Source organism: Mobula hypostoma, chromosome 1, assembly GCF_963921235.1.
Source record: "Mobula hypostoma chromosome 1, sMobHyp1.1, whole genome shotgun sequence".
NCBI classification, from domain to species: domain Eukaryota; kingdom Metazoa; phylum Chordata; class Chondrichthyes; order Myliobatiformes; family Myliobatidae; genus Mobula; species Mobula hypostoma.
The window spans coordinates 26127723-26152788 of record NC_086097.1 but is presented as its reverse complement, the minus strand read 5'-3'; the positions used below and the strand labels follow the sequence as shown (position 1 = coordinate 26152788).

General features: G+C 41.7%; 1 protein-coding gene across 5 annotated transcripts in view; it reads left to right on the top strand.

The window, feature by feature from the left end:
• The window catches only part of ston2 (stonin 2), a 157961-nt gene that overhangs the window by 13670 nt on the left and 119225 nt on the right, over window positions 1-25066 (top strand). For 2 of the 5 annotated variants that reach the window (XM_063044844.1, XM_063044837.1), the window contains exons 1-2: window positions 12702-12837; window positions 18450-18520. In XM_063044844.1, the coding sequence (XP_062900914.1) occupies window positions 18472-18520 (49 nt within the window). In that variant the 5' untranslated portion in view covers window positions 12702-12837; window positions 18450-18471. The other 3 variants (XM_063044830.1, XM_063044823.1, XM_063044815.1) reach the window with 3 other exon arrangements.

Genomic DNA, 25066 nt, shown 5'->3' with positions numbered 1-25066 from the left:
CGAAATGGAGGCCTAGACTTTGGACTGACCTCTAATTCCCTGACATCCCTGTCCCTTAACCTTAAACTGAATACCCTGACACCTCAAACCTTGTCCCAATAATCATCAGCCATGGGCTCCTCTAAGCAGCTGCCTAGCACTCTGAAAATTAAAATAAACGATGCCCACAAAGCAGGAGAAGACTATAAGAAGATAGCAAAGCGTTTTCAGGTAGCCGTTTCCTCAGTTCGTAATGTAATTAAGAAATGGCAGTTAACAGGAACAGTGGAGGTCAAGTTGAGGCCTGGAAGACCAGAAAAACTTTCAGAGAGAACTGCTCGTAAGATTGCTAGAAAGGCAAATCAAAACCCCCGTTTGACTGCAAAAGACCTTCAGGAAGGTTTAGCAGACTCTGGAGTGGTGGTACACTGTTCTACTGTGCAGCGACACCTGCACAAATATGACCTTCATGGAAGAATCATCAGAAGAAAACCTTTCCTGCATTCTCACCACAAAATTCAGCATCGGAAGTTTGCAAAGGAACATCTAAACAAACCTGATGCATTTTGGAAACAAGTCCTGTGGACTGATGAAGTTAAAATAGAACTTTTTGGCTGCAATAAGCAAAGGTATGTTTGGAGAAAAAAGGGTGCAGAATTTCATGAAGAGAACACCTCTCCAACTGTTAAGCACAGGGGTGGATCGATCATGCTTTGGGCTTGTGTTGCAGCCAGTAGCACGGGAAACATTTCACTAGTAGAGGGAAGAATTAATTCAATTAAATGCCAGCAAATTCTGGAAGCAAACCATCTGTTTAAAAAAAACAGCTGAAGATGAAAAGAGGATGGCTTCTACAACGGGATAATGATCCTAAACACACCTCAAAATCCACAATGGACTACCTCAAGAGGCGCAAGCTGAAGGTTTTGCCATGGCCCTCACAGTCCTCCGACCTAAACATCATTGAAAATCTGTGGATAGACTTCAAAAGAGCAGTGCATGGAAGACGGCCCAAGAATTTCACAGAACTGGAAGCCTTTTGCAAGGAAGAATGGGTGAAAATCCCCCAGAAGAGAATTGAAAGACTCTTAGCTGGCTACAGAAAGCGTTTACAAGCTGTGATACTTGCCAAAGGGGGTGTTACTAAGTACTGACCATGCAGGGTGCCCAGACCTTTACTTTGAGCCCTTTTCATTTTTTGTTATTTTGAAACTGTAAAAGATGGCAATAAACTAAAAATTAATCTTGCTTAAAATATTAAAGAGATGTGTCATCTTTAACTTTACGCCTTTTGGAAATCAGTTCATCCTTTACTCGCTTAGCTATTCATGGTAACAGAAATTTTGACCGGGGTGCCCAAACTTCCGCATGCCACTGTACTACACTTGGTCCCCTCTTCCAGATTGTTAATGCATACTGTGAACAGTTGCGGGCCCAGTACCGACCCCTGTGGCACACTGCTCACCACTGCCTGCTAATCAGAGTAACACCCATGTATCCCAACTCTCTACTTTCTATCAGTTATCCAATCCTCTACCCATGCTATTACATCATTCCCAGCTCTGTGCATCCTTAAAATGCTTTAGAATTTTCCTTAATTTTGTCTGCTAGTGATGTTGTGTACTTTCTCGATACTTCCCTGTAATTTCTTTACTTCTATTAAACTACACTACTTCTTTACGTCTGCCATATACTTTGTTTGAAACTTGCTCTCTATCCCTTAGTATCTATGGATTCTTGGATCTTTGCTCTGTAATTGAAATAGGTAAAATATATTTTTGTTAGTTAACAAACCAATGCTGACTGAAGTGTAAAGTGATAGAATGTTTACTTGGTGTTGTGCTTGAATCAACTAATGATAGTTACTTTTTCTCCCTTTCTCCCCCCTGATGAAGGGTCTCAGCCCAAAACACCAACTGTTTACTGTATTCCTTTCGGTAGAAGTTGCCTGATATACTGAGTTCCTCTAGCTTTTGTATTGTTGCTTTGGATTTCCAGCATCTGCAGAATCTTTTGTCTTGATAGTTACTCATTTTCATTTCTGATCCTCTCAACTGCTCAGATGTTTGTAGTTGTCTCCACTATAACTTGATTGGGTTGAGTTTACTATTCAGAACTCCTTTCCTCAGTTGTATTCTCGAGGACTTGAAAGAATAAAAGTTTTCTTGGCTTTGCTGTTATTTGTGGCTGTTGTGAAGATATTCATTGATATTGGATTAGATTTGGCATATGGTATCTTCCTTGCTCACTGATCTTCATTCTATGTACATTTATTATTGATTTTGAAGTTGTGTTGTATTCTAGAATTTTACTGCAAGATTAATCTGAGTTTTTGGAAGAAGGAAGTTGAAGTTCGAGTTTATCGTCATTCATCCATATCCAGTGGATTCTGGTTAACTAATACATGTCAGGACCAGTACATTTTGGCCTAATTAAGCAGCTGCCCCAATTAGCGAATTTTCATGGAAATAGTTAAACGGGTATTTAAAAAAAAAGGTATAAACTGAATAACATTATGTATTAAAATGACATACAGTATAAATTGGAGTACTACCAATATTACAACATTAGGAACTGTATTAGTTCCTAATAGTTATCAACAGAGGAATTCATCCTGTGTATGCAATGAACAAAATCAGCACAGACACCTAGTGCAGATAATGGTCTGACTTCATACTATGCTTTCAATGATTGCATCCTCCAAATCTTTATTTTCATTGTAACAAAGTCCAAAGTAAAATTTATTATCAGAGTATGCACATCACCACATACAACCCTGAGGTTCTTCTTCTGCGGGCATACTTAGCAAATATATAGAAGAGGAACTGTTAATTAAACAAACTGTGCAAATGCAGGTAAAAATAAATAGCAATAAATAATAAGCATGAAAAGTTCATTTTGTTCAAGAGTCTAATGGTTGACTCTTCTTTTGTTCTTGAACCCGGTAGTACGAGTCCTGAGGCACCTGTACCTTCAACCTGATGGCAGCAACAAGAAAAGAGCATGGTCTGCGTGGTGAGGATCTTTGATGATGGATGCTGCTTTTCTACGGCAACGTTTCATGTTGATGTACTTAATGGTTGAGAGGGTTTTGCCCATGATATACTGGGCTGAATCCAATACCTTTTTGTAGGATTTTCTGCTCAAAGACATTGGTGTCCCATACCAGGCCATAATGCAGCACATTCAAGATGATTGTTGATACCTTCAAATTCTTCATCATTCCTCACTTGTTGACGTAGTGAAGTTGTTTCATTTTCACTCCCAGCTGTTTCTGGCAACTTGAAGCCCGATGACTTGAAACCACAGTGAGTAAAACAGTTCCAAATGATTGTACTGGGTATTTCCCACCAAATATCAGTGACAAGAATCGCTGCTTTTTGAACCCAAACACACGCAACTGATGCTATTTCAAAAGCTTTTCACTCTACGCGCAGTATGGTGTCTAATAGCCACACAGGTGCACATGAGTGATGCTAGTTAGAACCTGTTCGGCAACAGCCTTTTCCTCCAATTAAATAGTATAATGTCTCATATAAACAAATAGAATCCTGGCGATTTTCTTGATTTTTTTTTTGTTCTCTGAGTTGTCCCAAATAAGCGGATGCCCCGATTAACTGAAATTCACTGTGCATGTATACTGCCAAATGAAACAACATTCCTCTGAGCCAAGGTGCACAATCCAGTACATGTAACTCTCACACACTACACAAAGTAATAACTAAATTAACAAGTCATAAAATATATTTCTGACAATTGATATTTAGCATAAAGTGCATCTACAACACAAGTGAAGACTATAACACTACTGGCGCTTCATAAGTGATGAGACCTTGGTAGTGGCAGGGAGTTCTGTACTCTCATGGCCTGGGGGGAAAAAGCTGTTTCCTATCCTAAAATTTCTTATACTAAAGCTACATTACCTCCTGCCTGATGGTAGGAGGTAAAAAGAGATTGTGGAATGGAAGGAAGGAATTAGGAAATTTAATTCCTTTGTCAAAAATAATATGTTAAATATAATACATCCAGCTATTTCTTTACTAATGAAATACAGCAGTAGCAAACATGATGTGAATGTTCAGTTATTTCCGAAAAGTGAAATAACTTGTAATTTCCCAGGAATACAAGATTACAGTGAGGATTTTTTAAAGTTTCGAAGAACATGTATCTCCATTTACAATCCTGAGATTCATTTTTTTATGGACATTCATAGAAAATACAAGAAACACAATAGAATCAATGAAAGACCACACCCAACATGATGAACAAACAACAAATGTGCAAAAGGCAACACCAATGCAAATACAAAAAGAAGGGTGGGGGGGAGTAAATAAATAAATAAGCAATAGACCTCTCACTGCTATGGACGGGAGTTCCCACTTGCTTCAAAAAGGCAACAATTATATCAGTGCCAAAGAAGAATAATGGGGGCTGCCTTAATGACTATCGCCCAGTAGCACTCACATTGACAGTGATGAAATGATTTGAGAGGTTGGTCATGACTAGGTTGAACTCCTGCCTCAGCAAAGACCTGGATCCATTGCAATTTGCCTATCGCCACGATAGGTCAATGGCAGACTCAATCTCAACAGCTCTCCACACGGCTTTAGACCACCTGGACAACACAAACACCTATGTCAGGATGCTGTTCATCAACTATAGCCCAACATTTAATACCATCATTCCCACAATCCTGACTGAGAAGTTGCAGAACCTGGACCTCTGTACCTCCCTCTGCAATTGGATCTTTGACTTCCTAACTGGAAGACCACAGTCTGTGCGGATCGGTGATAACATATCCTCCTCACTAACGATCAATACTGGCGTACCGTGGGTGTGTGCTTAGGCCACTGATTTACTCTCTATATACACATGACTGTGTGACTAGGCATAGCTCAAATACCATCTATAAATTTGCTGACGATACAACCATTGTTGGTAGAATCTCAGGTGGTGATGAGAGGGTGTACAGCTGTGAAATATGCCAACTAGTGGAATGGTGCAGCAGCAAAAAACTGGTACTCAACGTCAGTTAGACGAAAGAGCTGATTGTGGACTTCAGGAAGGGTAAGATGAAGGAGCACATACCAATCCTCATAGAGGGATCAGAAGTGGAGAGAGTGAGCAGCTTCAAATTCCTGGGTGTCAAGATCTCTGAGGATCTGACCTGGTCCCAACATATCGATCCAGTTATAAAGAAGGCAAGACAGTAGCTATACTTCACTAGGAGTTTGAAGAGATTTGGCATGTCAACAAATACACTCAAAAACTTCTACAGTTGTACTATGGAGAGCATGCCGACAGAATGCATCACTGTCTAGTATGGAAGGGGCTACTGCACAGGACTGAAAGAAGCTGCAGAAGGTTGTAAATCTAGTCAGCTCCATCTTGGGTACCTAGCCGACAAAGCAGACATCCCACCCTGCAAGAACTCATTTCAGGGAGGTAGCACCATCAATTTGCGGGAGATTCCTGGAACTTCTGGGAGAGGTGGGATGTCTGCAATAGAGTAGCTCCTTAGCAGCTAGCCAGGTAGTTTAAGTAATGTTAGCTATGCCAATGAACGAATGACACCTGTTAAACTCACCTCAACATGTCTTTTATAGTCTTAACCCACCACTGGCAATAGAAAAGTCACTGTTGCAAACAGTGCAGTGAGCAACACTGTCATTATTTTTGACCCCTATTAGGCAGGGGTACACTTTAGTGTGGGGTGACGTAGGTTTTATATTTTCTTTTTTTGGAACACTCTGCCATGGCACATGCGTCCCCTCTCCCCCACCCCTCTCTCCCCCCCTCCCTGTCCTCCTCCCACCACCCTCCAAAAATGGATTTCCAGGACATTGTATATAATTTGCGGGCATCAGGAAGCCACTATTAATATGTGGGAGACTCCCGGAACTTGCGGGAGAGGTGGGATGTCTGACAAAGTACCCAGAACATCTTCAGGAAGCAGTGTCTCAGAAAGGCAGCATCCATTATTAAGGACCTCCAGCACCCAGGGCATGACCTTTCCTCACTGTTACCATCAGGTAGGAGGTACAGAAGCCTGAAGGCACACACTTAGCGACTCGGGAACAGCTTCTTCCCCTCTGCCATCCGATTCCTAAATGGACATGGAAACTTTGGACACTACCTCACTTTTTTTTTAATATACAGTATTTCTGTTTTTGCATGTTTTTTAAAATCTATTCAATATACACAATTGATTTACTTGTTAATTTTTTAATTTTATTTTTCTTTCTTTTCTCTGCTAGATTATGTATTGCATTGAAATGCTGCTACTAAGTTAACAAATTCCATGTCATATGCCAGTGATAATAAACCTGATTCAGATTCTGACATCAAGAACATGAGATGAAGAGTCTTGAAAGTGAGACAAAGGTTGTGGGAACAGTTCAGCGATGATGCAAGTGAAGTTATCCCTTTTGGTTCAAGACCCTGATGGTTGAGGGGTAATAACTGTACCTGAACCTGGTCATGTGGGTCCTGATTCTCCTGTACCTTCTTACTGATGGCAACAGTGAGAAGAGAACATGGCCTGGATGGTGGGAGGTTCTTCAGTGATGGATGCTGCTTCCTTGTAACAGAGCTCCATGTAAATGTGCTCAATGGTGGGGAGGGCTTTACCTGTGATGGACTGGGCTGTGGATACTTTTTGTAGGCTTTTTCCATTCAAGAGCATTGGTGTTTACATTCCAGGCCACGATGCAGTCTGTCAATATACTCTCCACTATACATCCATAAAGTTTGTCAAAGTTTTAGATGACCTGCTGAATCTTCGCAAACTTCTAAGAAAGTAGAGGTGCTGCCGTGTTTTCTAAGTAATGGCATTTACGTGCTGGAGCCAGGACAGATCCTCTGAAATGATGACAGTGGGGAATGTGATGTTGCTGACCCTCTCCAGCTCTGATCCCTCAATGACCTTCGGTTTCCTCCTCCTGAAACAGTAATCAGCTCCTTGGTCTTGCTGACATTGAATGAGAAGTTGTAATAGCACTACTCAGCCAAATTTTCATAACATGCTTCTTCTAGTAGCAAAACTATATGTTCTTAGGTTGTTGCAAATTGTTACTTAAATGAGCATGGAATTCCTAGTAACTTCTTAAATTATAAAGTGTATTTATCATTTAATTTGTTTTAAATAGCTACCGTGGCATTCTACACATTGAAGGTTATTTTTTGTTAAAAGCATTGAAGGAATGTCTTTGTGCACAGAAGTTATATGATTGTGAAGTCTTTTAAGTTCACAATCATATAACTTGGATTGTTTCTGTGGGTTTACTATTCAAAATTTCCCTTTTTGTAATCTCTAAAGTGGTAGTGAGAAACCTAGCTACATAAAATACATGATCTGCCAATCTCTGCTTGCCTGCTGTGGAAGTCAGTACCCAGTGTGTGCGAAGCCAAAAGTCTACTGAGGTAGAGGAGACAGTCTGTGATGGGGTTAGAGAATTGTTTATGTGTGTAGTGTGAGTGTGAGGGAGGGAGGAAGGAACAGAGTTTGTTTTGCTTTTGTTGCTTGGTACATTCTGTTTTTGTTGTGTTCTGTGTTATTCTGAGCACTGTGGGTATGCTATGTGAGCTGCCCCAGCACATCCTTGGGTGTGTTGGTTGTTAACTGTATGTTTCAATGTGCATGTGATAAATTTGAATCTGAAATCTGAATTTGAATATTGTTTAGTAATGTCCGTACATTTTGTATATGGGAAAAAAATATACTGATACGGGTCAGGCAGCATTTTTCAAACACTTTATATATTGTTGAGCAAGGATTGTGTAATCATATATAGTGCAAAGGTTATATGGCATGCTGGTCGCATCAGTTTTGGCCTAAGTGTTCAATTTGCGGTTTTTTTTAATGGATATAATATTCCGGTTAGTTCTCAGAGAAGCAATCTTTTGACATCTTTTTTCCTTGACAGAAATGGTTTCAGTTCCATTGCAGCATAAGCATCTATCCGACAGTGTAAACCAAAATACCTAGGTAGGCTTGTTACACAAAGCAGGACAAATCCAGTCCAGTTAATAACATACCAACAAATTTCTATTAATCATCAGTTAACTGATAATGGATGTTACTCGTAATGCCACCAAGCACAACTTGCAATAAATGGGTGCCCAGTGCTCAGTTTGAAATTTCTCCACACCTTTAATTCAAAAACTTCCTGTCTTGGTAGAGATTAGCAGAAAAGAACAGAAGTGGCAAGGTGAGAGTGACTGCACACAAGTCATAGTTGCTGCGTTCACCAGCAACTTTGATGTGTGTTGCTCATATTTTACTAGTTATGTTCCTCAAGGCAGTATCCTTGGCCAAGTCGTCTGTTTTCATTTTTAAAATTTTTTTTAAAATTTAGAGATGCAGCATGGAGCAGGCCCTTCTGGCCCAAGCCACACCGCCTGGCGACTCGTTGGTTCAGCGCCACGCGCCACCTAGCAACTCGTCTGTTTAATGCTAGCCTAATCATGGGAAAATTTCCAATAACCAGTTAACCTGCTAACTGCTACTTCTTTGAAATGAAACCCAGAGGAGATCCTGGTTCATTATTGGCCATTTTCATGGACAGATTTTAAATCGAGTGTTTTGCAACTAATTGTGTAATAATTGAATAAGAGATTCTCCAGATGCCAGAAATTTTGAGCAAGACAGACGAAATGCTGGAGGAACTCAGCAGGTCAGGCAGCATCTATGGAGTGGAATAAACAGTCTGTTTCAGGTCAAGACCCTTCATCAAACGAAAGGAAGGGGGTAGAAACCAGAACAAGGTGGTGGAGGGAGAGGAAGGAATACAGTCTGGCAGGTGATAGGTGAGATGAGGTGAGGAGGAAGGCGGGTGGATTGAGGAGGGAGATGAAGTGAGCTGGGAAGTGATAGGTGTAAGAGGTAAAGGACTGAAGGAGGAGTCTGGTAGGAAAGGACAGTGGACCACGGAAGAAAGGGAAGGAGGAGGGGAACCAAAGGGAGGTGATTGGCAGATTAGGAGAAAGGAAAGGGTGAGAGGAGAACCAGAATAAGGAATAGAGAAAGGGAGGGGGAGAAATTACTGTAAATTAGGAATATTGATGTTCATGCTGCCAGGTTGGAGGCTATCCAGATGGAATATGAGGTGTTGCTCCTTCAACCTGAGTTTGATTTCATTATGGCAGTAGAGGAGGTACCTGTGACAATTCCAAAATGTTGACAGGTTTCTGTTTCCACAGATTCTGCTTAATCAGCTGAGTTGTTCAAATATTAGAGCTTTTGTTTTAAATAAGTGACCCCTGCCCCTTGAGCTACCTGTTGATGAAAACAGCCTGTATTGCATCACCACCTAGTGACATCCTTCTAATGCAGTGGCATTACTATTTGAGTTCTTTGCACCTAACATTCTGGGGGTCCAGAAACTTAACCAAGCTAGCCATATGAATACTATGGTGCAAAGATGGGTTAGAGCTGGAGTGATTCCATATCTCCTTTTATTTCTACTCATGAAGGGTGACTCAGATAGACAACTAATGATTGAAATTTCTCCTGAAATACTCAGGGTTTGTTTTCACTGACTTCACTATACAATTAAAAATATTTTCTCTTTCCACTGTTACTGCTGGTACTGGTGAGTATTATCAAGTTTTATTTTTTTTTTCCCTGTTTCAGATTTTCAGCATATGGAGATTTTTGCTTTTGCTCTTGTGATGGATGGGTATTCTGTTTAATCTCTGTGCTTCTATCAAAGCAACAATGTGTATAAATCGTATGCCCATGATCTTTGACTGATTAAATATTTGAAAAGTGTGAGCTTGAACTACATTGCTAAGCAAGTAACTTATCAATATGTGCACAGCTGAAATTGTATTTAGCAGTTGCTTCCCACTGAACTATTATGCTGAAGCCCACATAAGAAGAGGAAACTGAATATGTAATTTTAAAGTGTGTAACTTGACTTTTTCAATTTCAAGTTTAACTTGTGTGAGTGGGTACCCCCCATCCCGCAACAGACCCTAATTACTTGTTTTCTCTTAAAACAGTGACATTTTGAATTTGTGCCATGATTTTGAAAATCAACGAGTTGCCAAGGAAGCTTAAGTTGTTCTGGATGAAAAAAGTTAGCCTTCAACTTCGCCGCCATATCGCATTATTCAATGTAACATTGCAGTGTCAATTGCAATAATGTTGTCTGGTAATGTGATAGCTACGCACAGGTCAGCGTGGGTCTCCTTTAATGATGATATACAATGCACAGTGGATGGAGGAGATTCAGGTAAAATCGGTTTGCTTCAAGGAAAAGGGATATACATGTATAGTTTTTCCAGATCATATTACTGAAACTAAATTATAATAAACAAATTTATCAATCAACACTGCACAGTTTTTAGCTTTATTTCAACTGTGCCATTTTATTCCTGTTTTATTTCAAGTTTGTGTTGGGCACGTGGCCAAGCGGTTAATGTGTTTGTCTAGTGATCTGAAGGTCGCTAGTTCGAGCCTCAGCTGTGGCAGCGTGTTTGCGTCCTTGAGCAAGGCACTTAATCACACATTGCTCTAGTGTCTGTGAGAGGAGTGGCACCCCACACAGACTTCCAATTTGTGCCTTGTAAGGCACGAAAATGCCCGACGCATGCCTCTCATGGTCTGAGTCGACGTTCCCCTCGACGTTCTCTCTCCTAAACCGCACCATTGAAAAATGCAGCAATTGTTCCCAGGATTCTTGATTCATTTTTTTAAAAATGGCTTGCTATTTCTTTTTTAAAAAAAGAAAATGCACCTTTTATTTGAGCGCGTGCCTGAATTCCACCCGTCCAATATACTGCAGTTCAGCAAAATACAGTGGATTCTGGTTAATTTGGCCAGTGGTTAATCAGGACAGCTGCTTGCTTGGGACAACTCTTAAAGAATAAAAGCTAATTGAGAAAGTAGCCAGGATTTCCTTTGCTTATTTGGGACTCTGTACTGCTTAATTAGGGCAGGAGACTGTTGCCGAACAGTTTCTAACTAGTGTCAGACGTGCACTTGTGTGGCTGTTTGACAACACCATGCTTAGAGTGAACAGTTTTTAAATAGCATCAGTTGTGTGCGCCTGTGTGTAAAGGGCAGTAATTTTTGTCACTGATATTTGGTGAGAAATAAGCAGTAAGACAATTCAGAACTTTTACTCACTGCAGTTTCAAGCATTCAGGCTTGGAGATGACAACCAGACAAGAATGAAAATGAAACTATTTCACTACTTCAAGAAATTAGGAACTTCAAAAAAAAAACTAGATAGTACTGACAATCATCTTCAATGTTACAAAGATTTGAAGCATTTTATTAAGGTGTGCCGGTTTTGATCATTTTCAGTCAAATGAATGTAGCAGTTTACACTGGATGAATTCCTCTGTCAATAACTGTTAGAAACTAATAGTTTTATATAACTGTAGTAACATTGCTAGTTTTCTAATTTGTATTGTATTTCCTTTAAGTACATAATTTGTCACTCAGTTAAATGGTAGTTTGTAATTTTTTAATACCTTAATTATTTCCATGAAACTTTGGCTAATTGGGGCAGGTGCTTAATTAGGCCAAAATGTTGTGGTCCCAATTAACCAGAATCCACTATACCATATTTAATTTGTAGAGAATGTTTTTATTTTCTATATCCAAATAACATTTTGTGCATATTGATGATTTTAAATGGGACAAAATTGCATAGAGCAAATATTTATTTTTATCACTTGCACTATCAGACTCATAAAGTGATAAGGAAAATTTAGACTATTATGAGCAGTGTGTCAGGTGAACTTAAATTAATTCTCTGAACAGACTAGACTTTTTTTTAACATTGTTTGTGTTCGTTTCATCTCTCATTTAATTTTATACCCTAAGACATGAGAGCAAAACTAGGACATTTAGCCTATTGAGTCTGCCCTGCCATTCCATCCTGGCTGATTTATTTTCCCTCAACAGCATTCTTCTGCCTTTTCCCTTGTAACATTTGACACTCTTTCTAATCAATAATTTACTGAGCTCTGCTCTAAGTATACCCAATGACTTGCCCTCCACAACTGTGTGTGGCAATGAATTCCACAAATTCTCCTCCCTCTGGCTAAAGAAATTCCTCATCAGCTCTGTTCTAAAGGGACATCCCTCTGTTCTGAGGATGTGTCCTCTAGTTCTAGACTTGCACATTATAGGATATGTCCTCTCCATGTCCATTTTACCTGGGTATTTCAATATTCGATAGGTTTCAATGTGATCCCTCCTCATTCTACTAAATTCTGACGAATACAGGGTCAGAGTCATCAAACACTCCTAATACATTAACCCTTTCATTCCTTTGATCATCCTTTTGAACCTTCTCTGGACCCTCTCCAATGCCAGCACATCCTTTCTTAGATTAGAGGCTCAAAATTGCTCACAATACCTTATTGTGGTATGACCAATATCTTTTAAAGCATCAGTATTACCTCCTTGTTTTTGATGTTGTAGTCTTCTCAAAGTGAATCTAACATTTCACTTGTCCTGGACTTCAAGTTTAAACTTGAATAGTTGGTTTGGGTGCCAACTTTACGGGCTGTTTAAGTTGTTTAAATTGCTTTTAAAATTAAACTCTGTATACTGATGTATGTAGTTACTTGTGCATAAGATTAGTAGAACTTGTCAGACAATGTGAAAATACACTTTTTGACCTACAGTTGGAGACCACAGAAAATATTCCCCTGTCTCGGGTACATTGTTTGAAGATGATAATTATCAGGATAATACATTTCATGATTCTTCTTCGTCAATTCAACATCAGCATAGCACAGTGTCCATGAAGGAAACAGCATCTGTCCCCAGTGAATGGATCAAATTTGATGATCAGCCCTGGCCTATTCTTTCGCCACTTCGCCCACAATCAACAGGTTGGTGATTAGCCTAAGAGTGCAATTTAATTTGGATTTTCTTATTTCATTCAGTGTTTCCCATGTAAATGATAGAAGTGGTCTCCATAACTGGTTTGACCTCATTTGTGTACTTGATTTTTCTTGTGTTCCTAGAATTGAAGATCTTTAACCATTTGATTTGACCCAATATAATTCTGAGGCTCTTCCATTTTCTTTGTCAACAAATATGTTGTTGTGATCATTTGGCCCATCAGGACACTTTGGTCATAATTTTAGTTTAGATTTTGTTTTTGAGTTTTAATACTCGCTCACTGGTCTGTTGGTTCACTCAGTCATAGTTACTGTTTTGCTATAAGGCATTGCTTTCTACTTCACTTCCTACAAAAACCTCAAGCATGTATAAAGACAGTGAATTGACAACTCTGCAGTTGTAAAACCTAAAAGAATATTGAGATGTTCAGATAAGAAGTTTGCCAATCAGTTGTTCATTGTGAAGTTGAGAGAAGCATTAGAACACTTGCATGAAAGCTTCTTTTAGCATGCTTATAGCTCTCTCTGTCCCTCTGGAACCATGATGCTGTTAAATTACCTCAAACCTTTGATATATGACTTTGATTCTAGACTGAGTTATGCAGCACAGAAACAGACTCTTCAGCCCTTTACATAACTACCAACCTTTTTGCATGTCTATGTTAATCATAGTTGCCCACATTGGGTATATATCTTTCCCTATTTAAGTACCTCCTTAATATAGTGATGGTATCAGGCTCCAGTTAATGATAATGTCTACGATTCTTTAATGGACATAAACCTTAACTTTGACAATTGTCCTGCTCTAGTATCACATCTTGTCTGAGCTACCACAATGATTTATTGCAGGGAAACTTCCACTTTCAAGTTGCAATGTGAAAATCAGATATTCATTATCAAATCAGTCTCTGTACTTTCCCCAGAATGCCTTTGAACCCAATGGTTCTTGAATTGCTATTTAGTTTTTTCCTCCGTAGACTGCTGCTGGTCACGGTCAAAAGTGGTTGGCTGGAGTTTTTATTTTGATCTGAACCTGAGAGGGGAAAAAAAGGATTTGCTGATCCAGCAGAAAGGAGAATCATTAAAGTGCTTTTTTTTTGGCTTGAAGCCATAGAGCTTTCAGTCTATGAGATCAAAAACATAGCTCTAAAAAGCACTGTATTGATTTTTTTCCCCCTGCCCCATTTAAACTTTTAATTCAATAAGTGCAATATGGCTTGAGGTAGACCTTGAATTCTATAGGAGTGTTGGTAAATGCTAGCTATGGTAACTTAAAGGAATGGGAACTTTAAAGCAGTGTGCTTATTTTGATGCCCTATGTATGGCAGTTCCATAAAAATACTTTAAAAATATTTTATGTATTGTTACGTACCCCGTAACTGGGTTGCTAAACCAGCAGAAATGGAACGCTCGTTGGAGTCTGCGATTACTAGGAACTAATAAAATTTTATTAAAGAAATAAGTAATACAGTACTCTAATCGTAAGGATATAAATGTAACAGGTTAGCAATGATAATACACACATATACACAGAAATAGGGTAATAGGAATCAATCAAGTTCTATCGCAGTCTGGGGGTAAAATGATCAGTCTTAAGTGAAGCAGAGTTCAGTTTAGTGCAGTTCGAAGTAATCGCTGTTGTTGTACCGTTAGGGAGAGAGAGGGAGAGAGAGGCAGTGGGTTTCAGGCAGACCTTTTGATGTTTTCGCAGTTGGTTTCAGGCAGACCTTTTGATGTCTCCTAATCCCGCTGTGGTCACTGACTGTGACCTCTCCGTTCCGGATACGATCGTTCTTCTGTGGTGAACCCGGCACCCAGGCAAGGGCGGACACACACCCAGGTTCCCACCGATCGTACCTTTACACCCTTTGAGCCTCTGATCGGTTCCCGCGAACCGGTCCTCCAAACTCCCACCACTTGTGGGGGCACACTGCTTTGTCCAGGGTCTCGTGGCGTCACACATGACATCCCCACCCTTAAAAGGATTTTTACTGGGGTAAAAATTATGGGCATGAATGCACATTATAAGATACACATTAATATACAGGTAGTCATCAACTATTTGGTTAATACATCTGTTGCTAGGGAGAAGGGTTTTGAAAAGTCAGGCGCATTCAATACAGGGTGGTGACACAGAATCACCTTCAGACTCTCGAAGGCTTGTTGACAAAGATCGTTCCACTCAAACTTTGCGTTCTTCGGCAAGAGCTTGGTCACTCCAGACCACTAAATCGTCAATATACACTTCTGCGTTCTTTAACCTTTTTATCACTGAATTAATCATCCTTTGGAAGGTCCCTGGGGCGTTCTTCATGCCAAAAGGTTAAACATTATACTTGTATAACCTGGATGGAGTGACAAATGCTGAGATTTCTCTGGCCCAGTCGGATAAAGGAACGCACCAGTACCGTTTTAGCAAATCGATCTTTGTGGTGTACTTAGCTCTCCCCACTTTATCGATGCAATCGTCTACCCTTGGGATGGGGTAAGCATCAGTTTTTGTGATGGCGTTCACCTTTCTGTAATCTTTACAGAATCGTATGCTCCCATCGGCTTCCGGGACAACCACACAGGAAGATGCCCATTCCGATTTGGATGGCCTAATAATACCTGTGGCTAGCATGTGTTCAATTTCTTTCTCCACTAGCTTGCCCTTCTCCAAGTTCATCCTATAGGGGTGTTGCTTAATAGGCTGGTCTGATGTGACAGCAACATCATGTACCGTCCCCTTGCATCACCTCGGGACATCCGGACATACATCTGCATGCCAGTTAATTAGCTTTATCAGCGGCTCGCTCTGTTCAGGGGTTAAGTGAGAGACCTTATCAGCAAAGTTGGCCAAAACAATAGAGTTCTCCAATCTGGTCGGCACCATATTTATCTTTTCAAGATGGATTTTCCCCTTATCATTTGGCACCCCAACCCCATTAATTTTCGTGATCACGCCTACTAGATCTGCTTTCTGATCGTGGTAACTTTTTAACATATTAATAGGCTCTAACTGTGTCGGCTCACGTCTACAATACTCAATAATATCCTTCCTCATGTTCGGCCAGTAAAACTCTTTCATAATCCTTTCGACTGTTTTCCTCACCCCAAAATGTCCACCGAGGGGTATCTTGTGGGCCAGGTTAAAAATCTCGTCTCTATAAATTTTCGGCACTACCACCTGGTGTACCACCCCCCATGCCTCATCTGCGGGCACGGTACTTGGTCTCCACTTCCTCATCAGTACTCCCTCCTTCACATAATAGCCCACTGGTTCCCTTTTTATTTCTGCTTCGGAGAGAGCTGTCTCCGTCAAAACCATCAGCTCCTCGTCTCGTTCCTGTGCCTGTATAAATTCCTTCCTTGCTAATGATAAATCTACCTCACTTTCTTCCACTCCACTATGCTCCTTCTTCTCACTTTCTAACGCCTCCTGGTACAAGGCTGGTTAAAAATGTCTCAGCTAAATCTATATTTGCTTCGGCAGCCTTTCTGGACATGCGCCGAGTCACTGAGCAAATGGGATAAACCTGTGAGTCTATGGGCGGGTCCTCAGTCCTGGCAGGCTTGCTTGTCAGCTTTACTGCTGGGTACACATCTCCACCTGCAAGGTTGTGACCGAGTAAGACCTCCACGTCTTCCGTCGGTAATTTGGGCCTCACCCTTATCGTGACCGGTCCGGAGACCAAGTCACTTTTTAGGTGTATCTGGTGCAAAGGTACTGCTTCAGTCTCTTTCCCAATGCCTTTTATCACACTGACTTCCCCAAGCTTGGTCTCTGAACTAAAGTCTAACACCCTCCTTAAGATCAATGACTGACAAGCTCCAGTGTCTCTCCAGATCCATACTGGAACTGGGGTTGACCCCTCCTTCACCGACACCAATCCGGCTGAAATAAACTTCTCGCGCCCTTCCTTGAACTCTATCAGATCTCTTCTGCCCTAGTGGTTTGTTTACCGGCTCAATACAGCCAGTCGGAGTCGTCGTTTTTCCTTTCCCCGTCTCCTCCTTTGGGGCAAAACACCTGGAAGCAGTGTGACCGGCTTTCCCACAATTATAGCATACGACCCCAGGAGACTTCCTACCAAACTGCTTCCTGTCTTCCTTATCCTTCTCACTAGTCCCTGGCTTATTTTCTGGCTTTGACGGGGGACTTTCTCCTCCCTCTTGACTACCCTTCTGGTAGCTCTTGCTCGGGGTAAACTTTGCTTTGTGTGTTAATGCGTACTCATCCGCTAACTTGGCAGTTGTGGCTAAGATTTCTGCCTCTTTCTCATCTAGATAGGGCCTCATACCTTCAGGGACACAACCTTTAAATTGCTCAATCAGTATTAGCTGTAGCAGTCTGTCATAATTTCCAGTGACCCCTTTCGAGGCGCACCAATGCTCACAATACATCTGCATCTCACGGGCAAACTCTAAATATGTGCGGCCCCACTGCTTCCTCACATTTCGGAACCTTTGCCGGTATGCCTCTGGGATCAACTCATAAATCCTGAGTATAGCCTCTTTCACCACATCATACCTCTGGACATCTTCTGCTGACAATGCCGAGTAAGCTTGCTGAGCCTTCCCCTTAAGCAAGCTCTGAAGCAAAGCCCTCGGCCAGTCCTGACTTGCAGCGACTTTTTCGAAATGTAGAAAGTACCGATCAACATCGGCCTCCTCAAATGGGGGAACCAACCTAACCTCCTGGGTTGCCCTGAACCCTCCACCTTGGTTCGGCATTTGTCCCCTCTCTAGCGCCATTCTTAACTTCTCCAGCTCAAACTCCCTTTCCTTCTCTCTCTCTTCTCGTTCTAGCTGCCTTACTCTCTCTTCCTGTTCTAACTGCTTCTCTTCCCGTTCTAATTGCTTCTCTCTTTCTTCTCATTCTAGCTGCTTGACTCGGAACTCGTGCTTGAGTCTTAATTTTTCCATCTGCAGCTGCACTGCTTCTCCACCAGGTTTGCTCGTAGACACTGCCTCCAGCTCCCCGTGGGGAAACACACCCTTAGATACATAATGCTCAGCAATAGCTCTGTGCATTTCTGCTCTCCTCATTGTTGGCTTCCCCTTAAAAAGATTCAACCGTTTTGCAACAGTCGCCAATTCTGATTTCCTGGCATCCTCTAATGCCTCCAAGGTTGGTGCCTTTAGAAATTCCTCAATCTCCATTTCTGCTGTTTGCCCTCTTTTTTTACTTTCGGGAATTTTAACCCAATCAATTTACCCAGTCCCAAATTTTGGTGTTCAAAATCCCGGACGAGATCCCCACTTATGTTACCTACCCCGTAACTGGGTTGCCAAACCAGCAGAAATGGAACGCTCGTTGGAGACTGCGATTACTAGGAATTAATAAAGTTTTATTAAAGAAATAAGTAATACAGTACTCTAATCGTAAGGATATAAATGTAACAGGTTAGCAATGATAATACACACATATACACAGAAATAAGGTAATAGGAATCAATCAAGCTGTATCGCAGTCTAAGGGTAAAATGATCCGTCTTAAGTGAAGCAGAGTTCAGTTCAGTTTAGTGCAGTTCGAAGTAATCACTGTTGTTGTACTGTTATGTAGAGAGAGAGAGAGATGCAGTTGGTTTCAGGCAGACCTTTTGATGTTTTCGCAGTTGGTTTCGGGCAGACCTTTTGATGTCTTCTAATCCCGCTGTGGTCACCGACTGTGACCCCTCCATTCCAGGTACGATCCTTCTTCCGCGGTGAACCCGGTACCCAGGCAAGGGCAGACACACACCCCAGGTTCCCACCGATTGTACTTTTAAACCCTGTGAGCCTCTGATCGGTTTCTGTGAACCGGTCCTCCAAACTCCCACCACTTGTGGGGGCACACTGCTCTTTCCAGGATCTCGTGGCGTCACACATGACAGTATACTTTATTCTACAAACTAAATGGATTCAATTTATATTTTCTAAGTTAACCATGAATATTTTCTGCTAGTGGTTGAGTCAGAATCTGGATTATTGTCACTGGCATATGTTATGAAATTTTTTGGTGGTTGAATATTTGGGAACCTGTGGCAGTGCATTATAACACTTTTAGCATCTGAGTTGACACCGCAAGTAGAGCTGCAGCCTTACAGCTCCAATGACCCAGGTTCAGTCCCGACCTCCTGAGCTGTGTATTTTCCTTGAGATTGCTTAGAGTTGTACAGCACAGAAATGTCCCTTAACCCGTCACATCCATACTGACCACTTTTGCCTGTCCATACCATCTTATTTGCCTGCATTAAATTTGTTTCACTCTTTTCATTGCCAATTCAGATGCTTGTCTTAATATTTCTTAAACATACTGATTGTGTCTGATTCCACCAACACTGCTGATAATGAGTTCCATTTATCAGCCATTATGTTTTTTAAATCCTGAAATTCCTACCTCTCATGGACAGAAATAGTCAATTTCTGTAATGTACAACTTTGACTCGGAATTTAAACTTACATCCTCTTATTTTTAATACTATTTCCATGGGGAAAAAAGATTCTAACAATTTACTCTCTCTGTGCCTCATAGATTTATATAATTCTGTCCTGTCACACCTCAGCCTGCTTCACTCCTGGGAATGTAACCCCAACAACTCAATTACTCACTATAAAGTCCTCTGGCAACAGCATGGTGAATGTCCTCTCACTCTTTCTTGTGCAGCCACAAACTTGTGTGGAGTCCAGAAATGCACACTGTACTCCTAGTGTTGCCCAACTTCCAGAGCACTGATGTTACCCTCTCTGTTCTCAAATTCCCTGGCTTGTCCTCGTAGCCCTCCTTAAATAAGAGTACATTAGCCAGCCTCCTCCCTTCTTTATCTCAACTCTAGCTAAGGAGGATACCAAAATTCTCTTCTAGGGCACTGCAATTTCTTTCCTAGCTTCCCATAACATCCTAGGGTATATTAGAGAAAGCTCCCACTCAATTGTCACTTGCCTTTATAGGTGAGTAGCAAGTTTGAAATTGTTCCTTTCAATAACATTTCTGCTAACTTTGATCACAAATACAGAGTGAAATTTACAAAAGAAATAGTTCTGTATAACAGCACAAAAATTGAATTTTCCAGTTCCAGGTAACCTACTCCACACCCTTCCTCTGGATCTACCCAGTTCCTCCTCCTAGCCGCACCATTTTCCCAGCCCTCATTACCCTACCTCTTTCTGCCCTTGTACCCATCACCTATCCTTTCCCTCCCATGGCTGTTCCTTTCTGTCTTGACCTCTATTATTTGTCTCCATGCTTCACCTCTCCGAACAGATTCCTTTCCCTTTACTGCCTCCATTTATCACCTCCCAGCCTCAACTGCCATCTCCACTCTTCCTTCCTCAATCTCCATATCACCCATCCTCATCTGGACATCCTTGCCAATCCTTACCCTGTTCTTCCCCTCACTTCTTTATACTGGCTATCTTCCCTCTAGCTTTCAATCTCGTTGAAAGATCCTGACTCAAATCTTACAGCTTCCAACATTTGTAGTATCTTGTGTTTGCATGCTGGGATACATTTGGTCAGATATAACTCCTTGATGAATTTCAGGACCTCCATTGCCACTAAATCTATAATGTTAATATGTTCCAGGGTATCATTGTATCATTGTTTGAACTCATTTCAATCCATGCCCCACTCCAGGGTAGAAAAAAAATATTTACTTAAAACCTCACTTTTTCCTGTGGCTCCACACATAGATCTTCAAGGGGATCTACTCTCTCCCTATCTCCCCCTTTCCCCTTAATATACTCATAGATTCTTGTATTCTCCTTTATTTGCCAGGGGTAGTTATACCTCTCTTTGCCCTCTTAACTTCCTCCTTAAGTGTCCTCGGATATCCCTTATACTTAAAGAACTCTCTCTTGATCCCAGCTGCCTATAGCTGACATAGAACACTATTTTCTGACTAGGTATCTCATTAGCAAAGATGCCTTAATCTTGCCAGTCCTATTATTCAGTCTGGTCTTGAACTCTTCCTATCGCAATTATTAAAAAAAACTCCTAATTCCCAAATACTTTTCATGTAAGCATCCTCTCCCATTCAACTTTTGTGAGCTACTACAGGTGTCCCCTGCTTTTCGAACATTCGCTTTACGAAACCTCACTGTTATGAAAGACCTACATTAGTACCCTGTTTTCGCTTTCAGAAGGTGTTTTCACTGTTACGAAAAAAAATTCAGCGCGCGATAAAAGGCAGCGCGCACCCCGAGCACCACTCTCCCCTGGATTCGGAACTGCATTGCTTTAACACGTTGCATTAAGCAGCCGTTAGCAAGGTGAGTTCTAAGGTGTCGGAAAAGCCTGAAAGAGCTCATACGGGTGTTACACTTAGCGTAAAACGAGACATAATTAAGCATTTCGATCGTGGTGAAGGAAGTAAGGACTAAGTGAGTTTGGCTTGTGGAAGCTGACGAAGATGATGTTGAAGAGGTTTTGGCATCCCATGACCAAGAACTGTTAGATAAAGAGCTGATGCAATTGGAAGAGGAAAGGATAACAATTGAAACTGAATGCAGTAGCGAAAGTGAAGCAACTACGTGAGTTTGCAGGATGGTTTCAGTCCTTACAAAGAACTGTATGGTAGAAAAATGCGCGAGGCTCAGCAGTCAAGCAAGCCTTCCACATCAGCCACAGCAGACGACGAACCTTGCCCTTCGACATTGAGGCGGGCAGTCATAGGAGAAGATGAGCTGCCTGCTCTAATGGAAACAGATGATGAGATGACACCCCAGTGTCCCACCACCCCAACACCCAGGCCGCGGACAGATACTGTACCGATTTGCAGAGAATGCAGCAGTAGCCGGGAGGCACACAGCACATCTTTAAGAAAAAAGCCGAAATAAACATGCTAATTAATTAGGTGCCGCCCCACACGTAAATGTCAGCCCAGATCAAAGGCGATGCAATTGGCACTGATCTGGGCCGACAATTACATGCCAGGCAGCACCTAATTAATTAGCATGTTTGTTTCAGCTGTTTTCTTAAAGATGTGCTGTGTGCCTCCCGGCTACCACTGGACCCCTGCGTGCCTTGCGGCAATGTATCACTTGGCGGCCTGGAGGGTGGGGGCCACTACACCACCCAACCTCTGACTCAGCCTAACACACCACCATCAGTGTGCTCGGCACTGTCCCAATTCCGGTAAGTGATACTACACTGTACATACATTATTTCTACTTTATATAGGCTGTGTATTTTTATGTGATATTTGGTATGATTTGGCAGCTTCATAGCTTAAAGGTTACTGGACAGCGCTTACGCCATGTTTTTGCCAACAGCGCTTGCGTGAGATTTTCTGCCGATGGCGCTTGCGCGAGATTTTTGCTACGGAGAACAGTGCAGTAATGATTGTGGAAAAGTATTTATAATTTATATAGGCTGTGTATTTATCATATCATTCCTGCTTTTACTATATGTTACTGTTATTTTAGGTTTTGTGTGTTATTTGGCATGATTTGGTAGGTTATTTTTGGGTCTGCGAACACTCACAAAATTTTCCCATATAAATAAATGGTAATTGCTTCTTCGCTTTACAACATTTCGGCTTACGAACCGTTTCATAGGAACACTCTACCTTCGGATAGCGGGGGAAACCTGCATCTGATACCATCAAAGTTGGCTACCTTTCCATTCTTCACTATTTCTTCCCCCCCCCCACCATAATTGTCCCTAACTCATTAATTAGTGATAGTCCCTGCTCAAATGCCATGGCACGTGAGAAAATTATTGCCAATTATACGCACTTAAAAACGTTTGCTGTCCCTGTCCTTGGAAGTCATCTATTATAGCCCCACCCCTGTGATTCTTATTGTAGTTTTGACATATGTCCTTCTTTTAATATTTTAAATTATTTTATATGTTGTTTGAATTATCAGTCGGGCAGGTGAACCATTTTTATATGGAAGTGTGGCATTTTTTTTATTGTATTGATGGATCAAAGAGCTGAACTCTAGAAGTGAGGTATGAGCAACTGCTTTTAACATGGCAGCTTTTGACCAAGCATGGCACTAAAGAACCCTAGTAAATATGAGATTGTATACTGCACTCAATGCTGTTTGTGCTCATTTTGACCATAAAAACATCAACTCTCACAGGCCCGATGACCCTGTAATTTCAATCTCTGAGGTTGCTGTGAAAGCATCCTTCAGGGGAGTAAACCCACAGAAAGCATCTGGCACAAATGGGGTATCTGGCCAAGTATTGAAGACCTATGCTGATCAGCCAGCTGGAATGTTCACTGGGATCTTTAACCTCTTGCTTTGCAGTCAGAGCTACCCACCTGCTTCAAGCAGGACTCAATTATATCAATACCCAAGAAGAGCATGGTAACTTGCTTCAATGACAATCATCTGATAGCACTTACATCCACTGTGATGAAGTGCTTTGAGAGCTTGGTGATGGAACATATCAACTTTTGTCTGTTGGATCTGCTCCAATTTTCCTACTGTCACAACAGGTTATCAGCAGATGCCATTTCATTGGCCCTTCACTCAACTCTGGAACATCTGGACAGCAAAGATGCATAAATCAGGATGCTCTTCATTGACTACAGCTCTGCACTCGATACTACCATCTTCTCAAAATTAATCAATAAGCTTCAAGACCTTGGCCTTAATACCTCCCTTGTGCAATTGAGTCCTGGATTTCCTCATTTGCAGACCCCAGTCAGTTCAGGTTGGCAACAACATCTCCTCCATGATCTCCTTCAGTACAGATACACCGCAAGGCTGTATTCTTAGCTCCCTGCTTTACTTACTTTACAATTATAACTGTGTGGCTAAGCACAGCTCCATTGGCATATTTAAGATTGCCGATGACACCACTGTTGGTCAAATCAAGGGTGGTGATGGATCAGCACATAGGAGGGAAATTGAAAATCTTGCTGAGTAGTGCTACAACAACCACCTCTCACTCAGTGTCAGCAAGACCAAGGAATTGATTATTGGCTTCAGGAGGAGGAAACCAGAGGTCCATGAGCCAGTCCTCGTCAGGGGATCAGAGGTGGAGAGGGTCACCAACTTTAAATTCCTTGGTATTATAAGTTCAGAGGATCTATCTTAGGTCCAGCACATAAGTGCCATTATGAAGAAAGCACGTCAGCACTTTTACATACAAGTTTGTGAAGGTTTGGCATGCCATCTAAAACTTTGACGAACTTCTATGGATGTGCGGTGGAGGACATATTGACTAGCTGCATCATGGCCTGATGAGGAGATACCAGTGCTATTGAATGGGAAAGCCTGTAACAGGTAGTTGATACGGCCCAGTCCATCACAGGTGAAGCCCTCCCCATCATTGAGCACATCTACATCGGCTGATGTCGCAGGAAAGTGGCATCCATCATCAGGGATCCACACTATCTAGGCCGTGCTTTCTTCTCTCTGCTGCCATTTAGAAGAAGGTATGGGAGCCTGAGAACCACACCACCATGTTTGGAAATAGTTACTACCCACTCAACCACCAGGCTCTTGAACCACGGGATAATTTCATTCAACTTCACTCGCCTCATCACTAAACTGTTGCCACAACCTATGAACTCACTTTCAAGGATTCTTCAAAGAAGCCCAAAAGAACCCATTTTTTTTAAAAAAAAGGTTGACAGCCACCATCCAATGGGCAGAGGGAGAAAAAAAAACAAATTGTGCAAACAATAAAGTTAAGCAAAAAGCATTTAGAACAAGAGTGAGTTCTTAGACACAAAGCTCTGAGCAGCTGGACCGGACCAGGCCACAGCCTCAGCCTCAATTTAGTGCATAGCGGAGTAATCATTGCAGTGCCCACAGACAAAAAGCCTGGAGCAGGCCTCAGCCTCAGCGTAGTGCGGAGCAGAGTAAATGTGCAGAACCAACCCAACCCTCGCCTCTGGTCCTGATTCCCTGCCTTTTCAATCCACCTGGCCCGGCATTTAACTCATCCAAACTTTGGGTCATTCCTTGCTCTAAGACCAGGACCATGTTAATCGATGCACTCTGTGCCTGGACCCCGCCAACACTTTTCAGTCCGTACCTGACCTTTCCAAATTGGCCTGAATGCTTAGCTCGATCAAACCTCACTTTCAGTTTAGGTGCATGGGCCTCAAATCTGCCTCTCCTCAGCTCTGACTGCTCCCTCCACTCACCTTGACTTCGCCTCGACCTCACCCTGACTTTGCCTCGCATCCCGCACGCTCTGACCCTCAATTCAGCCTTGCTTTCACTTGCCTCTTCATTGTTTACCATCATTTTTACGGAAGAAGTGTTAGTAGTAATGTATTTAGTT